This window comes from Acanthochromis polyacanthus, chromosome 4 (genome assembly GCF_021347895.1).
Source record: "Acanthochromis polyacanthus isolate Apoly-LR-REF ecotype Palm Island chromosome 4, KAUST_Apoly_ChrSc, whole genome shotgun sequence".
Classification (NCBI taxonomy): domain Eukaryota; kingdom Metazoa; phylum Chordata; class Actinopteri; family Pomacentridae; genus Acanthochromis; species Acanthochromis polyacanthus.
Genome location: NC_067116.1, coordinates 311,088 through 332,113, shown reverse-complemented (window position 1 = coordinate 332,113; position 21,026 = coordinate 311,088). Strand labels below are relative to the sequence as shown.

At 40.2% G+C, this 21,026-nt stretch overlaps 1 protein-coding gene across 1 annotated transcript in view; it reads left to right on the top strand.

The window, feature by feature from the left end:
- The first annotated feature begins 1,141 nt into the window (after positions 1-1,141).
- The window catches only part of LOC127533707 (NLR family CARD domain-containing protein 3-like), a 258,303-nt gene continuing 238,418 nt past the window's right edge, over positions 1,142-21,026 (top strand). Inside the window, exons 1-10 of the mRNA XM_051947441.1 lie at positions 1,142-1,165; positions 3,022-3,119; positions 3,487-3,618; positions 3,702-3,833; positions 5,542-5,614; positions 5,775-6,000; positions 6,182-7,982; positions 8,060-8,233; positions 8,531-8,704; positions 14,939-14,985. Coding sequence (XP_051803401.1) covers positions 3,530-3,618; positions 3,702-3,833; positions 5,542-5,614; positions 5,775-6,000; positions 6,182-7,982; positions 8,060-8,233; positions 8,531-8,704; positions 14,939-14,985 — 2,716 coding nt within the window. The 5' untranslated portion in view covers positions 1,142-1,165; positions 3,022-3,119; positions 3,487-3,529. The remainder of the gene's footprint in view (positions 1,166-3,021; positions 3,120-3,486; positions 3,619-3,701; positions 3,834-5,541; positions 5,615-5,774; positions 6,001-6,181; positions 7,983-8,059; positions 8,234-8,530; positions 8,705-14,938; positions 14,986-21,026) is intronic.

Below are 21,026 nucleotides of genomic sequence, written 5' to 3'. Positions count from 1 at the left end.
AACAGTGGCAGGTGTTTGAAAGATGAAGGATAAGAAGGCAAGAATTAAAAAGAGGAAATGTGGAAACAGAAGCAGACAAATGTGCTGAAAATGGAAACTATTTCTGTGAAACGAGCTCACGGTTTGAAACAAATGAGGACGATGGAAAAGATACAGAAAGATGCTGAACTGTTCTTCAGACCACCGTTCACTTTAATTCATTATCAAGTCAATGAATTGTGTGTGGTTGTGGCGTAAAACATCACGTTATAGAATGTAAATAATAGTCTGATGCTGGTAAACTTTGTCTTGGAGCTCCTCAGAGTCAGAAGAAAGATCCAGAACCAACATCAGCCATGAGCCACAAGTCCAGAGAGAATCTTATCAGAATGAATCTAATGAAGAGTCTGGTGTAGAGCTGCTCTGTAGGAGAAGATGATTCACATCTACATGAATGAAACTGAGCTGAACTGATCAGAAGGTCTGGAAAAAGGACAGATCCAGTCCTGGTCCACATTATCGGCACCGCTGGAATGTTTCCAGAAAATCCACCGTTTCTCCCAGAAGTTGTTGCAGCTACAAATGTTTCTGGTTTTACACGTCTTTATTTCCTTCCTGTGCATTAAAATAACACAAAAATCAGAAGAAAAAAGCCAAAATTGAGCTAATTTTGCAGAAAACTCAGAAAATGGGCCGGACATCTTTGTTGGCACCTGAACTCAGTGTTTGGTTTCCACCCTTTGGAGGAAAAAACTGAAAGCAGTCACTTCCTAGAACCATCAACAAGCTTCTTCCTCCTCTCAGATGGAGTTGTGGACCACTGTTCTTCTGCAAACTGCTCCAGGTCTCTCAGGTTTGAAGGGTTCCTTCTAGAAACAGCAGTTCTGAGATCTCTCCACAGGTGTTCAGTGGGATTTAGATCTGGACTCACTGCTGCCACTTCAGAACTCTCCAGAACTTTGTCTCCAACCATTTCTTGGTGCTATCTGAGCTACATTTCAGCTCATTGTCCTGCTGGAACACCCATGATCTCTGACACAGACCCAGCTTTGTGACACTAGAAAACGAACACGTGGAAAACCAGAAACATTTGTAACTGCAACAGCTTCTGGGAGAAACGGTGGATTTTCTGGAAACATTCCAGCGGTGCCGATAATGTGGAGCAGGACTGTTTGTGCTGAGAACTGTGAGCATTTTAGAATGTGATTTAGAGTCAGAAGCAGATCCAGGAGTGATGAGAGGATTATTCCTGTCTGTAAAGGAACAGAGAGAACAAACAAGCATTAGTTCACTAGAACCACTTTCTATGCTCAAACCATAACAGTGACCCGTTCTGTTTTGATCATTAAAAGTAACACAGCTGAAAGGGAAGAAGATGAAAGTCATCTGAAATAAACCTGCATGTTTTAAAGCAACCCTTACTTGTTCTGAATTGTAAATATTGTATAAAAATACAGTGAACTAGAGGTTTTCCAGAACAGTGTTCTATAGCAGACTGAACATGTGAGGTTCTAATGACATGATTTTAATCAGAACGGGTTCTGATCTAAAGTGGGCTGGTCTGAGGCCTCAAACTCCAGGACTGAAAATGAATCCCACTGCTCAAACTAAGTGGATTTGACTGTGATCTCTGCCTGTTTCCCTACCATCAGTGATGAAAGCGTTAAAAAGCCTCAATCTCCTCCAGTCTGTTGACTTTAATCATCAGGTTGATCAGAGAACAGACAGCTGCCTCACTGGAACGTTAGTAGCTGTGACTTGTAGAGGACTGGGATGTTTCTTCCACTTTCTACAGTCTGCTGCCTGAACTGAGCTCAGAAACACACTATGTTGATGTGAGCCACTAGTTTTATTAGTGTCTGCATGGAACCAACAGCTGATGGTCAAGTCAGAGAGATTCAGTACGGTTCACAAACATTCACACAGCATTTATTAAACGATAACTTTGGATGGAGTTTCAGTCTGGATGAGGTGATTTCACATCATTTGTTGTTATTTGAATGTTTTTGTGGTAATTTGGTGACTTTTCATGTTGATTTTCCAACTTTTTGTGGTGACTTCAGTCTTTATGAGGTTATTTCACATCATTTGTTGCGTTTTCAGTGTTTGTGTGATAATTTAGTGACTTAACTGTTTTTTATACATTTTTTTAAAGTGATTTTGAGCCATTTTGTGGTAATTTTTGCATTTTTTTGGTGTTATTTCAAGTCTTTTTGAGGTTATTTCACATCATTTGTTGAGATTTTGAGTACTTTTGTGGTAATTTAGTGACTTTTTATGTGAATTTAAGATCTTTGAAAGTGATTTTGCACATTTTGTAGTGATTTCAGTCTTTATGAGGATATTTTACAGAATCTGTTGTAATTTACATGTTTCTGTAGGAATATAGTGACTTTTTTTAAGTGTTTTGAGGTTATTTCACATCATTTGTTGAGATTTTCAGTGGTTTTATGGTAATTTAGTGACTTTAATTTCCATTTTGCTTTTTAAAAGTGATTTTGGACCTTTATTGTAGCAATTTCAGTCACTGTGAGGTTATTTCACATCATTTGCTGCTATTTTCAGTGTTTTTGTGATAATTAAGCTTCTTTTTCTGTTTCTATTCATTTTTAAAGGTATTTTGTACCTTTTTGTGGTGATTTTTGCATTTTTTGGAGTTATTTCAAGTCATTTGTTGCTATTTTGAGTGTTTAAATGTTTAAACAGTGTTTAAATCAGATGCTAGAAATGTTCAGATGTTTCTTCAATGCAGCATTAAATGAGACTGAGAGCAGACATGTTGAGGGAAATGTGCATCAGTGTGATCTCTGCTGATGTTGGTTCTGTCCCACTGATTCCATTCTAGGGAATGTTAACTGTCAGGGATTTACAGCCTGATGGGAGCTTCTGCTTTCATGAAGAACAGGGTTTGTACAAGTTGTGTTGGACGTTGAGTGACATGAAAAAGGTTGAATGTAGAAATAATGGGTCACATGAAATGAGTGGGAATCAGTCTGTAAAATGTGCTCTTATTGTGAAAGTCTGCCTGCTGCTTCCTCATAGGTGGAGTCCTGACTGGTTCCAGGAAACAGATCACCTGTCTGAGCGTCCAGGAGTGGACTGGAAACTTTCTTCTTCTTCTTCAGCGCTTTGAATAAAGTGTAAGTTTGCTTTGTTTGCTGCTTTAACTTCAGTAATGTTGCTGTTTGTTTCTGCTCTGTCATGTTTCTACATGTTCACTTCTTATTTCAGCACAAACTGTGGATGACTGCTGTTTAAACATGGATCAATATGATTATTAGCTTATTGATCGACTGCAATCAGTCAATATTTCTGAGATTATTGATGGACTTGAGTCAGTTTGATGAGCTGCTGATGTTTCTTTGTTGTTTTGTCTTTCTGACTTTGGGTTTGTGGGTGAGTCTCTGCAGCTCCATGACTCCATCTGCTGGACTGATAGTAGAAGTGCAGCAGCTGATCTTCTCCAGGAGGATCTGAGTGGATGAATGATGTTTGTTTCCTGTGCAGGTGAAGGTAGAAAGTGTGTGTGAGCTGCTGTGAGTTGAGCATCATGGATGAGTGTGAGGACAGAGAGGAGGGAGTCCCTCCCTCTAAAAGCTCTCTGTGTGGGGAACAGGAGAACCAGAGCAAAGCTCAGAGGTGAGAGCACCATCTCTAACTGTCCAGGACTCTGCTGCATGTCAGAGCTCAGCATCACATCACTGCTGCATCATTATTGACAGGAATCCACCTGGACCTGGACCTGGACCTGGACCTGGACCTGGACCTCCATCCAGCTGTGTGTCCTTCAAGAGTGACCGGTCTAAGAGTTATCCTATTGACTTTAAAGGAGAACCAGGTCCTGCTGCAGAGAGGTAAGATGTTCAGAACAAGGTTTCAGAGCTGCTAGTTTGATAGCAGATTGGCTCCTCATCAAACAGAACAAATGTTTAGAAGAAGTGATGCTAATAACGTGAACATCATCCACAGAGACATTAAAAACAGAACCAGGTGGATCACAGCAAGAACTTTGAGTTCACTAAAATATCAAGAAATAGTTTTACTGGACAAAACTCCAGTTCTGTGATTAGATGAGCCTTGTTAGCCTGTATGCTAGCCTGTATGTTAGCATGCATGTTAGCCTTCGTGTTAGCCTGCATGTTAGTCTGTACATTAGCCTACTGGACTCTGCTGCATGTCAGAGCTCAGCATCACATCACTGCTGCATCATTATTGACAGAAATCCACCAGGACCTGGATCTGGACCTGGATCTGGATCTGCATCCAGCTGTGTGTCCTTCAAGAGTGACTGGTCTAAGGTTCTTCCTATTGAATTTAAAGGAGAACCAGGTCCTGCTGCAGAGGGGTAAGATGTTCAGACCAAGGACTATGCTACTAATTGACTTTGTCTCGAATAGAACAGAATAATTAACCAGAACGTACACTAGTTGGTGCACATTATGACTGACATCACGATGCAAAAAGCTTCACCGTCAGACTGATAAAAAACAAAGCAAAACTTATTCTAAAAAAAAATCAATGTATCCATGTAAGAAGACTATTTGTATATAATATACATAAATATCTATATTTAAATATCTGTATATAAATATACACACACACACATGTATACATACACATCTGCTCATATTTATTGGACAGTGAAGATGCAGCAGCAGTATTTCACGTAACAACCAATGGAATGAGAGGAACGCAGCTTTTGCTCTCAACCAAACTAAAATCACTAGCCAATGGAAGTAGAGTGGGGTGGGTCTTAGAGAGACGTTGAGATCCAGCTGCAGGTGAGTCCGTTGTTGTCATGGTTACAGTGACGCTGTGGTGCTATCTGGCAGTGATACAGAACTCTGTAACAAATTCATGGATCCAGACTATAAGCGGCATCACTGCTAAAATCTGATCACTTGGTCCTTGAGTCATTTCTGAGCTCTCTGAAAAGTTCATCCAAATCCCTTGGTCCACTTTTTTTGAGTAAACTTGCACACAGACAAATAGACGGCAGGACAAACGTACGATGGTCACAGTAACTCCGCCGTGTTCCTTGGTGGAGTTCAAATAAACGGTGCATCCAGACAGCTCAACACAGCGTCCTGGGTTGGATTCCAGCTCTTTACTGCATGTCTTCCCCTCATTCTTGTCCCTGCTTTCCTGTCTGCCTCTCCACTCTGACTATCAAATAAAGCCAACAAAAGACCACAAAAATTATTTTAAAAAAATTAATGGTAATTAACTGTTTACATGGTTGTATTTCAGAATAAATAGTGCAAATGATGCTTTAAAGGGGGATCAATGTCCTTTTCCATGTCTTTTACTGATTAGTTGCTAAACATATTTGCACCATGTTGTAGTCAGATGGAGTACTACCTCCACCTACTGACCTTTTTGGTGTTCTATAATCTGTAGTCTGACTTTGTGAAGGCACATAGCTGAATTTCTTTCTAGTTAGTGAGATTGTACCCCGACCCAAAAGCAAAAAAGTTCAGGCTGAGGATTATTTTTCACTTTAAGTCCTGTATATGTCTCTGTGTGATACAGTGAGAGTTAACTGTTGATGTTGATCCACAGAGTGGAGCAGCAGAACTCAGAGGTTCCCAGAGCTCAGTCTGTCCAGCAGCATCACCTGGACTCCATATTCATGGTGAGTTCATGGACAACAAGTTATTCTCCATCTGTTGTGTTCAGGCGTCTCCATGCTGCTCTTTGTAGACCAGTGGACTGTCAGTGTGTCCAACATGGATCTGATGTTTGGCTCCATGATTTGACTCTGATGGACTCATTGACACATTTCTCTGTTCCAGCTGCTGGAGGACAACATGGTGACTTTTGTGAAGAAGGAGCTGAAGAAGATGCAGAAGATTGTGAGTCCAGATTACCCAGAATGCTCAGAGAGTCAGAGGGAGGATGAGGAGGAGTTGGAGGGTGATGATGAAGATGAGAGGAGCAGCAGAGAGATGTTTGAGCAGATCACAGTGTTGTTCCTGAGGAGGATGAAGCAGGAGAAGCTGGCTGACCGTCTGCAGAGCAGTAAGAGGATTTGTGTAAAGACTGAAGCTGCTGATCAACAGAACATTTACTAAAGTCTCAGAATATCTTCACACAATCAGTCTTTAGGGGACAAACTGTCACCTTCACTTTATTGCTACTTTGGTGCTTTAATATCCAGGTTACTTCTACTTCACTCTTTCTTTCTCGTGTTTTCATTCAGAACTTGCTGCTGCAGTTTGTGGACGTGAACTTAAATGTGGTCTGAAGAAGAAGTTCCAGAGAGTGTTTGAGGGCATCGCTAAAGCAGGACAGAAGACCCTCCTGAATGAGATCTACACAGAGCTGTACATCACAGAGGGAGGGACTGCAGAGGTCAATGATGAACATGAGGTCAGACAGATTGAAGCAGCATCCAGGAAAGCAGACAGAGCAGAAAGAAGCATCAGAGCAGAAGACATCTTTAGAGGCTCACCTGGAAGAGATGGACCAATCAGAACAGTGATGACAAAGGGAGTGGCTGGCATCGGGAAAACAGTGTTAACACAGAAGTTGACTCTGGACTGGGCTGAAGACAAAAGCAACCAGGACATCCACTTCATGTTTCCATTGACTTTCAGAGAGCTGAATGTGGTGAAAGAGAGAAAGTTCAGCTTGATGGAACTTGTTCATCACTTCTTCAGTGAAACCAAAGCAGCAGGAATCTGCAGCTTTGAATACTTCCAGGTTGTGTTGATCTTTGATGGTCTGGATGAGTGTCGCCTTCCTCTGGACTTCCACAACAATGAGGTCCTGACTGATGTTAGAGAGTCCACCTCAGTGGATATGCTGCTGACAAACCTGATCAGGGGGAAGCTGCTTCCCTCTGCTCGCCTCTGGATAACCACACGACCTGCAGCAGCCAATCAGATCCCTCCTGACTGTGTGGACATGGTGACGGAGGTCAGAGGGTTCACCGACCCACAGAAGGAGGAGTACTTCAGGAAGAGATTTAGAGATAAGAAGAAGGCCAGCAACATCATCTCCCACATGAAGAAGTCACGAAGCCTCCACATCATGTGCCACATCCCAGTATTCTGCTGGATCACTGCTACAGTTCTGGAGGAGCTGCTGAGAAGCAGAGAGGGAGGAGATCTGCCCAGAACCCTGACTGAGATGTTCATCCACCACCTGGTGGTTCAGGCCAAAGTCAAGAAGGTCAAGTATGATGGAGGAGCTGAGACAGATCCACACTGGAGTCCAGACAGCAGGAGGATGATTGAGTCTCTGGGAAAACTGGCTTTTAATCAGCTGCAGAGAGGAAACCTGATCTTCTATGAGTCCGACCTGACAGAGTGTGGCATCGATGTGGAAGCAGCCTCAGTGTACTCAGGAGTGTTCACACAGATCTTTAAAGAGGAGAGAGGACTGTACCAGGACAAGGTGTTCTGCTTCGTCCATCTGAGCTTTCACGAGTTTCTGGCTGCTCTTCATGTCCATCAGACCTTCATCAACTCTGGAATCAACCTGTTGGAAAAACAACAACGAACAACCTCCCGTTGGTCTGAAATGTTCCAAAGTTATTCAACAGTTTTCTACCAGAGAGCTGTGGACGAGGCCTTACAGAGTCCAAACGGACACCTGGACTTGTTCCTGCGCTTCCTCCTGGGTCTGTCACTGCCGACCAATCAGAATCTCCTACGAGGCCTGCTGACACCGACAGGAAGTTGCTCACAGACCAATCAGAAAACAGTGGAGTACATCAAGAAGAAGATCAGTGAGAATGTGTCTGCAGAGAGAAGCATCAATCTGTTCCACTGTCTGAATGAACTGAAGGATGTTTCTCTAGTGGAGGAGATCCAACAGTCCCTGAGATCAGGACGTCTGTCCACAGATGAACTGTCTCCTGCTCAGTGGTCAGCTCTGGGCTTCATCTTACTGTCATCAGAAGAAGATCTGGACGTGTTTGACCTGAAGAAATACTCTGCTTCAGAGGAGGTTCTTCTGAGGCTGCTGCCAGTGGTCAAAGCCTCCAAGAAAGTTGTGTAAGTAGTTGGAGACTGAAGATCCTTTTTCATTTTGCTGCTGTTTCATCAGTATAATGTGCTTTTTGTCTCTTCAGACTGAGTGGCTGTAATCTGTCAGAGAGAAGCTGTGGAGCTCTGTCCTCAGTCCTCAGCTCCCAGTCCTCCAGTGTGACAGAGCTGGACCTGAGTAACAACAACCTGCAGGATTCAGGAGTGGAGAGTCTTTCTGCTGGACTGGAGAGTCCACACTGTAAACTGGAAGCTCTCAGGTCAGGACTCACACTTTGAAACTGATGTGATTTCTATCAGTGGATAAACAGCTAACCTGAGTACAATCATTTCTGCTGATGGGATTCATCAAATGAGCTTTTACTGAACTTGTGCAGGACTTTGTCAGGGTTTATTTTTGACATGATTAAATCCCACTAATCATTGTTGAGATTGTTGATTTGCTTGAGACGCATGAAATGTGCAGCAAAATGTATCTGAAAGACAAAAAAGAAAAGAGAGAGAGAAACATCCATCCAAGTGTTGTCCATCAGGTTTGTGTTGTTTTGTGTGTGCAGGCTGTCAGGCTGTCTGGTCACAGAGGAAGGCTGTGCTTCTCTGGCCTCAGCTCTGAGCTTGAAGACCTCACATCTGAGAGAGCTGGACCTGAGCTACAACCATCCAGGAGACTCAGGAGAGAAGATGCTGAGAGCTAAAGTGGAGGATCCACACTGTAGACTGGAAACTCTGAGGTACAGACAGACAGACACTCTGAGGTACAGACAGACAGACACTCTGAGGTACAGACAGACAGACACTCTGAGGTACAGACAGACAGACACTCTGAGGTACAGACAGACAGACACTCTCACTAAACTATCAGCCTAGCTCACAAAAAAGAGTGGAAGCAGAAGAATACTGTTAGCTCAGTTATGCACCATGACCGAAAGGAAACTGTTAGCCTAGCTTAGCTCAGACAGGAAGCAGGGTGAACTGTTAGCCTAGCGTAGCTCACAGACAGGAAGCAGGGTGAACTGTTAGCCTAGCGTAGCTCACAGACAGGAAGCAGGGTGAACTGTTAGCCTAGCTTAGCTCACAGACAGGAAGCAGGGTGAACTGTTAGCCTAGCGTTGCTCACAGACAGGAAGCAGGGTGAACTGTTAGCCTCGCGTAGCTCACAGACAGGAAGCAGGGTGAACTGTTAGCCTAGCTTAGCTCACAGACAGGAAGCAGGGTGAAATTTTTTTTTCCATTTCCAAAAGTCACAGGTAACATCCAACATCAACATGATATTGAAACATACAGTGACAGATTTAACAAAAATCACTTTGAAGGAAGAAAGGAAGAGAAAAAAGAAAAGAAAGGAAACTAAAAAAACACCAAAACAAAGCACAAAAACAAACAAACAAAAAACAGCTGAGCAAATTTAAACATTTATAGCAAATTAAGTTTTTTACATATGTTCACAGTTTTTATTGCTTTCTGGTTCTCAGATATTTATTTATTGACTTTAAATAATATTCAAATTCTTTATGGAAGACAAGATAATTTGGCTTTTGATGACTGAATTTTGCTTTATGAATGTTAAATTTTACTAATATTAATATGAGATTGATGATAAAGGCCTTGTCTTTTTCATATCCATCCTGTGTGTAAACTCCAAAAATGATGTGTTTGTAGAACAAATCAATCTGCAGATTTAGTTTTTCTAAACAAAATTTTAAATTTCCTTCCACATTTTTCTGCAGTAACTGCAATACCAAAAAAATGTGGAACTGTTTCTGGCTGTTCAGAGCAAAAAGAACATCTTACATCGATATCACGTTTGAACTTAGTCATAGAATGTTTAACAGGATAGATTCAAGGTTCAAGGAATCTTTATTATCCCCGTGGGGCAAATTACTATACAGCCAGCAGAGCAAGTCAACAACAATCACATCGCAGAGTACCAAGCACAGACAATAATAACAACAATGGATAGCACAAACGGGTTAGTCAGTCACTTGTTTAGCAGGACAATTGCAGCAGGGACAAAGGAATGTTTAAGTCTATTTGTCCTGCATCTTGGCAGGATGTACCTGTGGCCTGATGGGAGCAGCACAAACTCACCAATCAAGGGGTGGCTCTGGTCAGTGAGGAGTGTGCGGGCCTTATTTAAGGTTCTGAGCTTATGTACATCAGAAAGATTGTTGAGGTTAATACCTGCAATGTTGCTGCATACTCTCACTATACTCTGTAATTTGTTTTTGTTTTTAAGTGAAAGTAAGCTGTACCAGCAGATAAAAGAAAAGGTTAAAACAGACTCAATAAAACAAGAATAAAACATTTTCATAAGAGTACTATCAACCTTAAAACTCTGAAATTTCCGAAAAAAATACATGCGTTGATGCGCCTTTCTACAAACAGCATCGACATGAAAGTCGAAAGACAGCTTGTCATCAATATTAGTGCCAAGATATTTATAAGTCTGGATCCGCTCGACGGCTTGATCCTTGATGACAAGAGCAGGGAAGACTGACTGATGTTTCCTAAAGTCTATAAACATTTCTTTCGTCTTAGACACATTGATGTGCATAAGGGAAGTGGAACACCAGTCAGTGAATTCCTGCAATACAGGGCCATGGTCAGGGTCATCGCTACTCAGCAAGGAAACAATTACTGAGATTTTATGCAAGATTTTAACATAAATGTCCCTAACTTTGTTCAACATGAACTTGTGAGGTCAAAGCCAAACCTGAGACCAGAGATATTATGAATAAAAGAGTTCCAGTCATGGATAACATCAGGTTTTGTTGTCGTTTCTCTTTGGAACAGTGCACGTATAGCTCTGTTGCTGTTCTTTGCCGTCCCAAAGCATATTTAGCCACAATAAGTGTCACATGGATTAACAACATGTATATCTGCTGCAAGAGAGGAGGCAGTGCACAGAGTCACAGCAGCAGCTGGAATGGAGCTAATGACCTTTGGAAACTCTTCAAGTGTTGAAGGGAATGGAGACTTTTCACAGAATTCAGTGTCATTCATAAAATGGCCACTAGGGGTCAGAAGCTGTGAGACGAAGTCCATTTTGTTGTTAAAGCAGCGATTGAGAAAGATGCTTTTATTTTGATGCAGTATATCCCCATTATCCAGAGATAATACCCATGTGGAGAGAAATTGTGCTTGTAGGCCGTTTTCCACGACAACAAAACCTGTTTGTGAAAACTGGATCATTTTAGGGGAATCTTGTTTATTTGGTAGCTACAAACCAACAGAAAAGGGAGTCCTCCAGTTTGATGAAATACACATTTAGGAATAAAGTTCTATAAAGATGCATCATTTTTAAGAAAGATTTGAACCATTTGATCTTCAGAACATTGTTTAGAATTGAAAAATCAACAAAGTGGAGGCCTCCATTTTTGTAGTTGTTCAGAATTCCAGATTTTCTGATCTAGTGTGTCCGGTTTTTCCACAGAAAATGAACAAGCATCTTATCAATAAATGTGACAGTTTTACAGTCCAGTGCCAGTGAGGAGGCGGCATACACAAGTCTGGAAATTCCCTCAGCTTTTGACAGAAGAGTTCACCTTTAAGTGATAAGTCTCTTTGTAGCCAAAGCTTCCATTTATTCTGCACCTTTTTAATCCTTGGCTCAAAGTTGAGATGGCATCTCTCTCACTGATTTTTAGTTCCAGTAATCCCTAAATAGTTAACCTTACTCTTTACTCGTATATCATCAATTGAGGTTATATCAGAACTTTAGAGAGCGAATAGCTCACACTTATTTAGGTTTAAGTCCAAACCTGATGCTTTAGAAAACATGTGGATTGCATTAATTGCAGGCTTTATCTGTAGGACATTCTTTAAAAACAAGGCTGTATCATCAGCCAACTGACTTCAAAGTCTGCTTCTAGCAGCAATAGAGATGCCTTCCAACTGACAGAATTTGACAAAATGACAAAAGATTTGAGCAACAACCAGGAAGAGGTAAACTGAGACAGGGCAGCCCTGTCTTAGCCCTCTTTCCAAACAAAATCTCTGAGTTGTGCCATTACTCAGTTTTACCGAGCTATTGGCGCCAGCATAGAATGTTTTCATCACACTGCAAAAGTATGGCCCAAAACCAAAGCTGTTAAGAGCAGAAAACATAAAGGAGTGTTCAACTGTATCAAAGGCTTTGTGAAAGTCTCCAACTAAAATGAAACTGTCATCCCTAATAAGGTCAGCATCGTCTATGAGGTCTAAAACTAGCCTCATGTTATTGAAAATATGCCTGTTACTCATAAACCCAGACTGATTCTCATCAATAAGAGAGTTAAGAGCATTTTTACATCTTTTAGCAAAAACAAGAGCAAGAACTTTAGAGTCATTGTTCAATAATGAAACTGGTCTCCAGTTATCAATGAAGAGAGGCTCCTTTTTTGGTTTAGGAATTAAAGTCATCCAGCCTTGTGTCATACTTGCTGGAAGAGTCCCTTTACTAATACCTTCAGAAAACTTTGAACAGAAATGGGGCCAAAAGTTCAGCAAAATCTATCTAGAATTCTGAAACAATCCATCAACTCCAGGTGACTTATTACTCTGAAGTTGCATCATTGCATCTAATACTTGTTGTTGTGTGAGAGGGGTGTCACACATCAACCGCTCTTCCTCCGTTATAGAGTTTGTAAAATCAACACATTAAACAGTCTATCCATTGCATCTTTGTCAGACTTTGTTTTAAAAAGAGAGCAAAACTCAGAAATACTGCTCTTACTTTCAGTCACAACTCCATCAATGTTCAGTTGAGACATGGCATTGTACTTAGCATGAGTTTTTTCCACTTTAACCCTTTAAGCTGCGGTCAATTTTCCCCTGAAATTTCAACTGAAGATGTACAGAAAGTAAATTGAATGCTGTTCTTGAACTGTTTGGAGTACAGGCATGGCTGGGGTCTCATTTGAAAGCTGACAACCTGCATTGTCACCCAGTGCAGTAAAAATTACTCTAGGTGCTACTGACACAGAGTTATTTATGTTGGAACACACTGAATTAGGAAGAATTTTATTCACGCCTAAATTTTTTCCCTAATAAAACACCTGAAAATTAGTGTGGCAGCACTGTGACAGCTTGAAACACAACAAGGCAACAGCCTGGGGTCTTACATAGTTCAGGACAAAATTTCAGAGCAAAACTACAAGAAATGAGTGTTTCACACATGTTTTTGTACTAATATGCCCAATTATGTCAATTTTGGACACCCTATGTACACCCTGTGAAAAAATGGTATATGGTCGTTTATTGGCCCTTTTTCACACTATTTTCACTCCAAAAACTCATAAAGAACTAAAAAAAATCACTTCAGATAAGCTTCAGTGCGGATCTTGATCTGAATCAGAGGCTCAGACGGAGACAGAGAAAAGCAGCTGCAGCAGGAGAGCCGGAGGTGTGAAAACTCACACAGAGCCGCTAAAGCCCGCCTCTCGGCTATTCAGCAGCTCATTGGCTACATGCCCTGTCAGTCAAACGTTTCCTCCGGCGTCATTTTGCTCAGAATTTAGTGGAGAGATGAGAGTCACCAGATCCATCGGTCTCGGCAACGGCTGGCTGTTCCGGGTTCGGAGGCAGCGATGAGTCACTTGATTGGTTGAAATGCGGTTGGGATCGAAAGCAGAGGCTTCAGTCGCCATTTTCTGACCGAGATCGTGAGGATTACAGAAAGCTTCATAAAATTATGGATAAAAATGCAGTGAATTATGGAACGCGCAGCGCCACCGTGCGCCACGTGGACGCGCACGGAGCCGAGCTATTTGTGGATTATTTACTTATTTCTAGACATGTTTTGGACAAAATATGATACTTGCTAGTATTGTCTGGATGACTACTCTTGGATTATGGCCGGTTTTTGTGGATTATTTTCATCGTTGACCGGTAAAAGACCATCGAAACGTAAGTTATGCCCTTTATGCCCCTTTAAACTTTTGTTGTTTGTTTTAGAAATGTGTTTATATTACCCGCTGTGGTAATCACATCTGAAAGTGGTTTATGCCATTTTTATTCCTCCAAGTATTTGGAAACTTCTCTCTCCATACATCACATCAATCATACTTGTCAATGAAAGAGTTGAAGTGAACATTTGGCTGTGAGCATTTAGCTGGAGGCCATCTATCATCACCTCATTCATGAGCACATTAAAATCACCTCCTACAATGAAGTAAGCCTCAGGGAATGTCTGAGTTAGAGCTGCAAGTTTACAGTCTAATGTAGGAATAAGTTTATCCTTTTCTGATGTAGAATTATAAGCGTACAAATGAACAATAATCATTGCTTTGCCATTCCAGTCTACTATTAAACAAATCAAATGAGCTTGACTGTCACAGAGTGCATCAATTTTCCAGGAAAACTCCCCTTTAAACAAGATCCCCCAGCAGAATGTTCTGTCCATGTCATCACCACATGTCGTTTCCCACTGATTTTTACACAAGTTTACATCTTTAATAAGTGAGTGTGATTCTTGGAAAAAACCAAATCAGTTTTCAGCTGTTTAACATTAAAAATAAAGCTTTACGCTTTACATTATTCCTCAGTCCCCTAGCATTGAGTGAGACAAGTGAAAAAGACATAAAAAAGAAGAAATAAAGCAAAAAGCTTTCTAAGCTTCTAGCTATGTATATTCTGGCACACACACAAAAAGGAAAGGCAGCTCAGCGACACCTATAACCTGATGTTCTAGTTCATTAAATGAGATGTTCCAAAGGGATTTAAGGCAATGGGCTAGCATAGAGTGATATCACTGAAAAAGAGGAAAAAGAAAAGAAGAAAGTTCTGTTTTGCTGCACAATTGTAGAAAATGATTTAAAGTTGTACAGTCAGTCATGGCGCCAGTGAAGTTTGTATCAGTCTGGGAGAATGATGTCACCTCTATGAACGCTCTGGTCCTTTATCAGTGGAACAGTGTGAGAGCCATGTAACGTCCATGTGTGCTGCTGAAAGAGTCTCTGCTGCTCTGACCGTCCTCCTCCTTTCAGGGTGACGCCTGCTGGAGTCCCATGGTTGACACCAGGTCTGAGGAAGTGTAAGTGTGTTTGAATGGATTGATGGAAACAAAGCAGCACATTCAAGCATCTTCAAAGTGTCACATCTCTGAGGTCATCATCAAAGCTTTAATACTGATCACATGATCCATCAATAACTGCAGCTGTGTTGTGTTTGTTCTCTCCATCAGATTCCTGTCAACTCACAGTCGACACAAACACAGTAAACAGAAACCTCAAACTGTCTGACAACAACAGGATGGTGACATTAGTGGAGGGGTATCAGAGGTATCCTGATCATCCAGACAGGTTTGACTGGTATCAGCTGCTGTGTAGAACTGGTCTGACTGGTCGCTGTTACTGGGAGGTGGAGTGGAGAGGAAGGGTTTTTATATCAGTGAGTTACAGAGGAATCGGAAGGAAAGGAGACAGTGACTGTGGGTTTGGATGTAATGATCAGTCCTGGAGTCTGTTCTGCTTTGATTATGGTTACTCTGTCAGTCACAATGACAGTGAAACATCCATCAGTTCCTCCTCAGTCTCTCACAGAGTTTCAGTTTATGTGGACGTTCCTGCTGGAACTCTGTCCTTCTACAGAGTCTCCTCTGACTCTCTGATCCTCCTCCACACCTTCAACACCACATTCACTCAAACTCTCTATCCTGGATTTGGGGTCTACAGGTCCTGGTCTGGTTCTTCAGTGTCTCTGTGCTGAGTCTCGTCTCCAGAGTCTCCTCCTGGTACAGAAACAGTGTTGAACAGATGGTTGAGTCTCTCCATGACTCTGTCCCTCACAAACATGTTTTCACATTCATGGATTAAATGTGTTTCTTTGTCAAATCCTTCTCAATGATTCCTTGTAAACTTGTTCCTCTTCAAAGATGAAGTTGTGATTCTTCCAGGAGCCAAATGTGGTGTTTGCGTCTTTTTCCAGTCAAATGTTGAGAGTGAAAATCAGGATGTGGTGTTCCTCTGACGCTCACTGGAACTAAAAGCATTTGAGCTGCACAAAGTGTGAAATGAGAGAGGAAGCAGTGAATCTCCAAACTGCTGACAGACTTTCACACATTATTGTCCAGTGAAAATCAGCTTTTTGTGCAGCCACACTTGATCCTGATGTGAGTCTTTAAGTCCTGTTCTAGTGATGAAATGAGAACTTCCTTCATCTGTGTCACTCTTTCCAAAGTATTCTGTGCTCTTCTGTCATTTATGTCTTATTGATAGATCCATTTTTCATTTTTACTATAAATAAGTGCTTCAATGTTTTTTCATCAGTTTTTTTTTATCAGATTCTGAATTTCTGGTTTCATCAACAAATTCTATCAGATTGTATTTTTCCATCAAAGCTCCCATAACCCTAGCTATCTGTGGATCAAAATGTTTTCAGCATCGATATGATTCCAGTAGAATTTAAACCCACCAGGACTATCCAGATTACATTGAACTCTGTAAATTCTACATTTTTTAGCCTGTTTCATTCTATAAATGTTGTGTTTGGCCGTTAAAGGAGCTTTTCCTCACATTGTGCTGTATTTGAACCCTTCCATGCTCTAAATTCTTTGAACAGATCTTGTGCTGTAATCAATGTCTAACTTAGTTTTTATTTTCATTGCAGTGGTTGATTTTTCCTGAACAAGATCAATGATTTTAATACGTCTTTCTCCACTTTTATTTGCTCTGCCTGTGGCTTTTAAACTATTCTAACTTTCTTTTTTATTCAATAAATGACTAATAACACACTTTGATCTTCATGTTTGTTTGCTTATTTGTTGATCAGTGGAATTTAATTTTCCATGTTGAATAATCAACGTTTATCCTCTTCCACGGCAGAAATGAAAACAGAAAAAAGATCTTTAGTAAAGCAGTAAAACTGATGCTTTTATTTTGATCTTTTTGTCTCCATTTTTAATTCTATTTCATTAAATTTATCCCTAAAAGCAGATATAAAGAAGTCCAAAGACTAGAAGAAAAACTCCATATTTTAGTGGTGAAAAGACTCAGAAACCAAACTTGTAAATAAATGATCTTCTCTGTTTTAATTTCTATCTGTTCTTATGATCACAGTCAGTGAGCGAGTAAAACATGAACAATCTAAAGTTGTGAACTTGAACTTCTTTCAAAGTGATTTTTCTGTGAACAATCCAAATAAAGTGTGAGGTCAAAGTGTGACGGTTGGATCCACAGAAACTCCTAATATCCTGTTGAAGCGCTATAGAAGCGTCAGAGCAGCAGATTGTAAAGTCTGGTCCAGATAAGGAGCTCTACAGTGAGGCTGAGCGTCCATCAGAGCTGTCTAACCTGGACCTCACATCTCTGAAAGCGTTGGAGCTCATTTTTAATCAGCTTCATCTGGACAAACTCACCACACATTGGACCTTTTTACAACCACTTTCTCACCTCAGATCATCTGAAAACTACATTTAGTGTCACAATAACAGCAGGATTCCCAAAATACTTGAGTTTCCTCTGAAAGTTTCCTCCTCGCTCTTTGCTGCTGCTCTAAATGCATTCTGGGATATTTGGCTCCCCAAGTTTTTTGTTGTTTTATCTTTTATGAAGCATAATTGAACAACAAATAGGCACCAACTGTGTCCTACAATTCCACTGGTCCAAGCAGAAGAGAAGCAGAAAAGAAAGAAAGAGAATAATCAAATCAGACAGCTTGAAATAAATGAACTTCTCAGGGGTTCATCAGTTTATAACATGAGAATCTGAGACAGTCTGAAGGAACTTCTATTTGAGCGTTTGATTAAGGAGGAAAAGAAAAGTTTCAAACTCAGAGCAGCCTTCAAAAATCTACATCTGTGTGTCTAAAACTCAGCAGTTCTCATTCTAGGATTCCACATAAATTCCAGATGTTTGTTGTGCATAAAGAGAGCAAACTTGATAGAATTGTATTCACAGACAGGTTGAACGTTGTTTGTTAGCAACCATTCATGATTGTGTCCCTAAAGCTCCTCACAATAGTTCAGGAGGAGAACAGATGTTCTGGAGGTTCACATCTTCTCCATCAATGTGCATGTGTTCTTCTCCACATGAAATCTCCTTCTGGAACATTCTCTACATGGAGAAACATCAGAAAGAGTTTAGAAATGAACTTCTTTCATTTGAGCTCAGAAAGGAAAAGACAAATATCTGCTTGTGACTTTGATAGAGTCAGTCTGTGGAAATGTTGGAGATCCAACTTTTCTTTGAGCAGGAAGAGGAAAACATTCTTTAGTTCCTGATCATCTCACAATGTTGTTCTAACATTTAACGTGTCAAAATGTTTCTCTGTCAATAAACAGCGTGTTAGAATGAGGAGTTCACATGAATTCTGGAACATTCCTTTGATCACTGGAACAGCTTTGATTAGCAGAGAATGTTGTTTCCAGCAGCAATCTGAAGTCAGTTTACTTTGAAAACCACTAGAACATCTTCATCCATTCAATGTGTTCCTTTCTCCATCCAATCCTTCACAAAGACACATTTCCTCCTGTACAAATCCTCCTGTTCTTCCACATTGTAGCTTTGTGTGGACTGAAGTTCTGCTTCTAAAGCATTTTCCAGGAGAAGAACAGCTGCATGTGGAAATGGGATCATTTAAAGGATGGAAATGACATGTTAAAGAGAATGAGACAAAGATGAGGCGCTAAGGTAAAGCACAGATAATGTTCCTGTTTTCTAAAGTCATTTCATGGAACCATTCATTGTTTGTCCATCAGTGACATTCAAAGCCCCTCCTCTACTCATTTTACCACATCACCTTTTAGCATCAAATCACATCACAGTCAATCTGCTGGATTTTCTTCATCCATCCATGTGAAACACATCAAGAATCTGCTGGATAAATCCATCCTGAAATCCTTCCATTTCTGTCCTCAATATTCTACCAAATATCAAAGATTCCTTTGGAAGCAGATCTTCAAGGATTTTACATTTGATTTCCACCAATCAGAATGTTAGAAGTTTCCCTGTTCATCAGATTTTACTGATAGTTTCTCCAAATGTTTCAGCTCATTTTTACTGGAATATTCTGAAGTAAACTTTGTGTTTTCTGGTGAATGGATCAGATCTCACATTTAGTTTCAATCAAACCCTGAGGCTTCTGGAAAATACACACAGCTTTAAAATAATGTTGGATCATCTGTGACTGTGTCCTTATTAAATGCTTTTAGACTTTCACTATTTTAACCCTCGTGTCCTTTTAAAGTTTGAAAATGTGGAAAATAATAAATATTTCCACAGAGAAACTTCTGATGTCCACATTTGAACATTTTTGGGACATTTTTGAACATTTTTTGGTGGAAAAAGAAGAAATGTTTGTAAAGAACATTCACATAAAAATCAACCAAAATCCAGTAAATTCTCTGGATTTTGGTTGATTTTTCTGTGAATGTTCTTAAAGAAAATATCAGAAGTTTTACTGATAAATATGGAATCACTTTAGATATTTTTAGGATTTTTGGAAGATTTTTACTCATTTTTTGAAAAATATTTACATAATTTTCCTGCCAAATTAGAGGGATTTTGTTTTGTTGTTTTTTTAAATAAAACTTTAAGTGAATTCTTGGAATTTTCTTCCTGAAGGTTTTTGCACATTTCCATAAATTTGGTGAATTTTTTTGCTGAATTTCTGGATTTTTTTCCTGTTTTTTGGTGGCGTAAATGAAGCCAACAGGAGGGTTGATATCCAGAGCTAATAATAAACAGCAGAGGACTGATGGGTCTCCTTGGTGTTTGCTCCTGTTAACATCTCATCTTCTAGTAGTTCCACATTGAAGGAATTCTGCTGGACAACACTGAGAGCATATGAATGAATTTTCCATCCAAAATAATGCAGTGAATGTCAAATAAAGTGGTGCTGAAGCTCGTCAGAAGCTTTCAATGAATGTAGAAAGAGTGTAAAAGCAGCATCCTCTACCAAATGAGCACAATCCATCAATCATCATCAAAGTGTCCAAATTCCAGAGAAGACATGAACTGCAGATTGGAAATGAGTCAAAGGATCCATTTCAAACCATTTCTAGACCATGATCACAAAGTCAAACACTAGATTGTTCTTTGGTCCTTTTCTGTCTCATTTTCACAATATTTTCTCTGCTTTTTGTCTCATTTTGTGTCTTTTTTCATCTGACTTTTGTAGTAAAAAGCGCTCCGGCCCACTTGAGATCAAACTGGGCTAAATGTGGAACCTGAACTAAAATGAGTGTGACTCCCTGATTGAAAGCTTCTTTGAATGCTTCAAACAGTCCTTCTCTAATATGAGCCCAGAAAAACGGATCAAAGTTGGTTGTAAGTCCATCTGGAGCCGCTGATTTCCCCAAAGACATTTTCATTCCAGCTCTATCAATCTCTCCAAACACGTGCTTTTAAAGTCAGTCTGAGGAAGAAATGCTTTGACTTTGAAAGAAAAAGCTGCTGAATGTAAATGCTAATAGAATCTAAATCTTTCATCTGCTCTTTCTTCTGGATTGCTCCCAGTTTGATCATCAACATTTAGAGGCTGATTGCATTTCTCTCTAATCCACTGAAATAGGAACTGTTTTTCTCCCATCTTCCATCCATTTAGCTCTGGATGCTAGAAATGCACCTGGTGCTTTATTCCAATCCAATTCATCTCCTTTAGATTGGAACCCAATCACTTCTTCTTTCTTCCTCTCAGAGAACACATTCATTTTACAACACTCATTCATATCATTCATCAACTGTCTTTCTCATTCTTTGGCTTTCTGACACATTCTTTGACCACAATCTACTGAGTTTTCTCTCACTTTATGTTGGAAAAATTCACATTACTTCCAGAAGAACCAACGCCATCGTCTGACTTTACTGAAGATCAGATTTTCTCTCCATGCTACAGTCCTGCTCATCTTCATTGAATTTCCAGTCTTTCTGTCTAAATGTTCTTCCTGTTTCAGGCATTAATGGAACAGTAATTCCACAGGGATCAGTAGTCTGTAGCAGTCAGTAATCTGTCTGTCTCTCACCATATTTCAGTTGTGTGAAAGGGACACGTGTAGAATTCTGTGAATTATTCACTTCAAAACTATATGTTTATGTTTGGACATTAAACTATGTATGTCACAGTGAAAATATGATA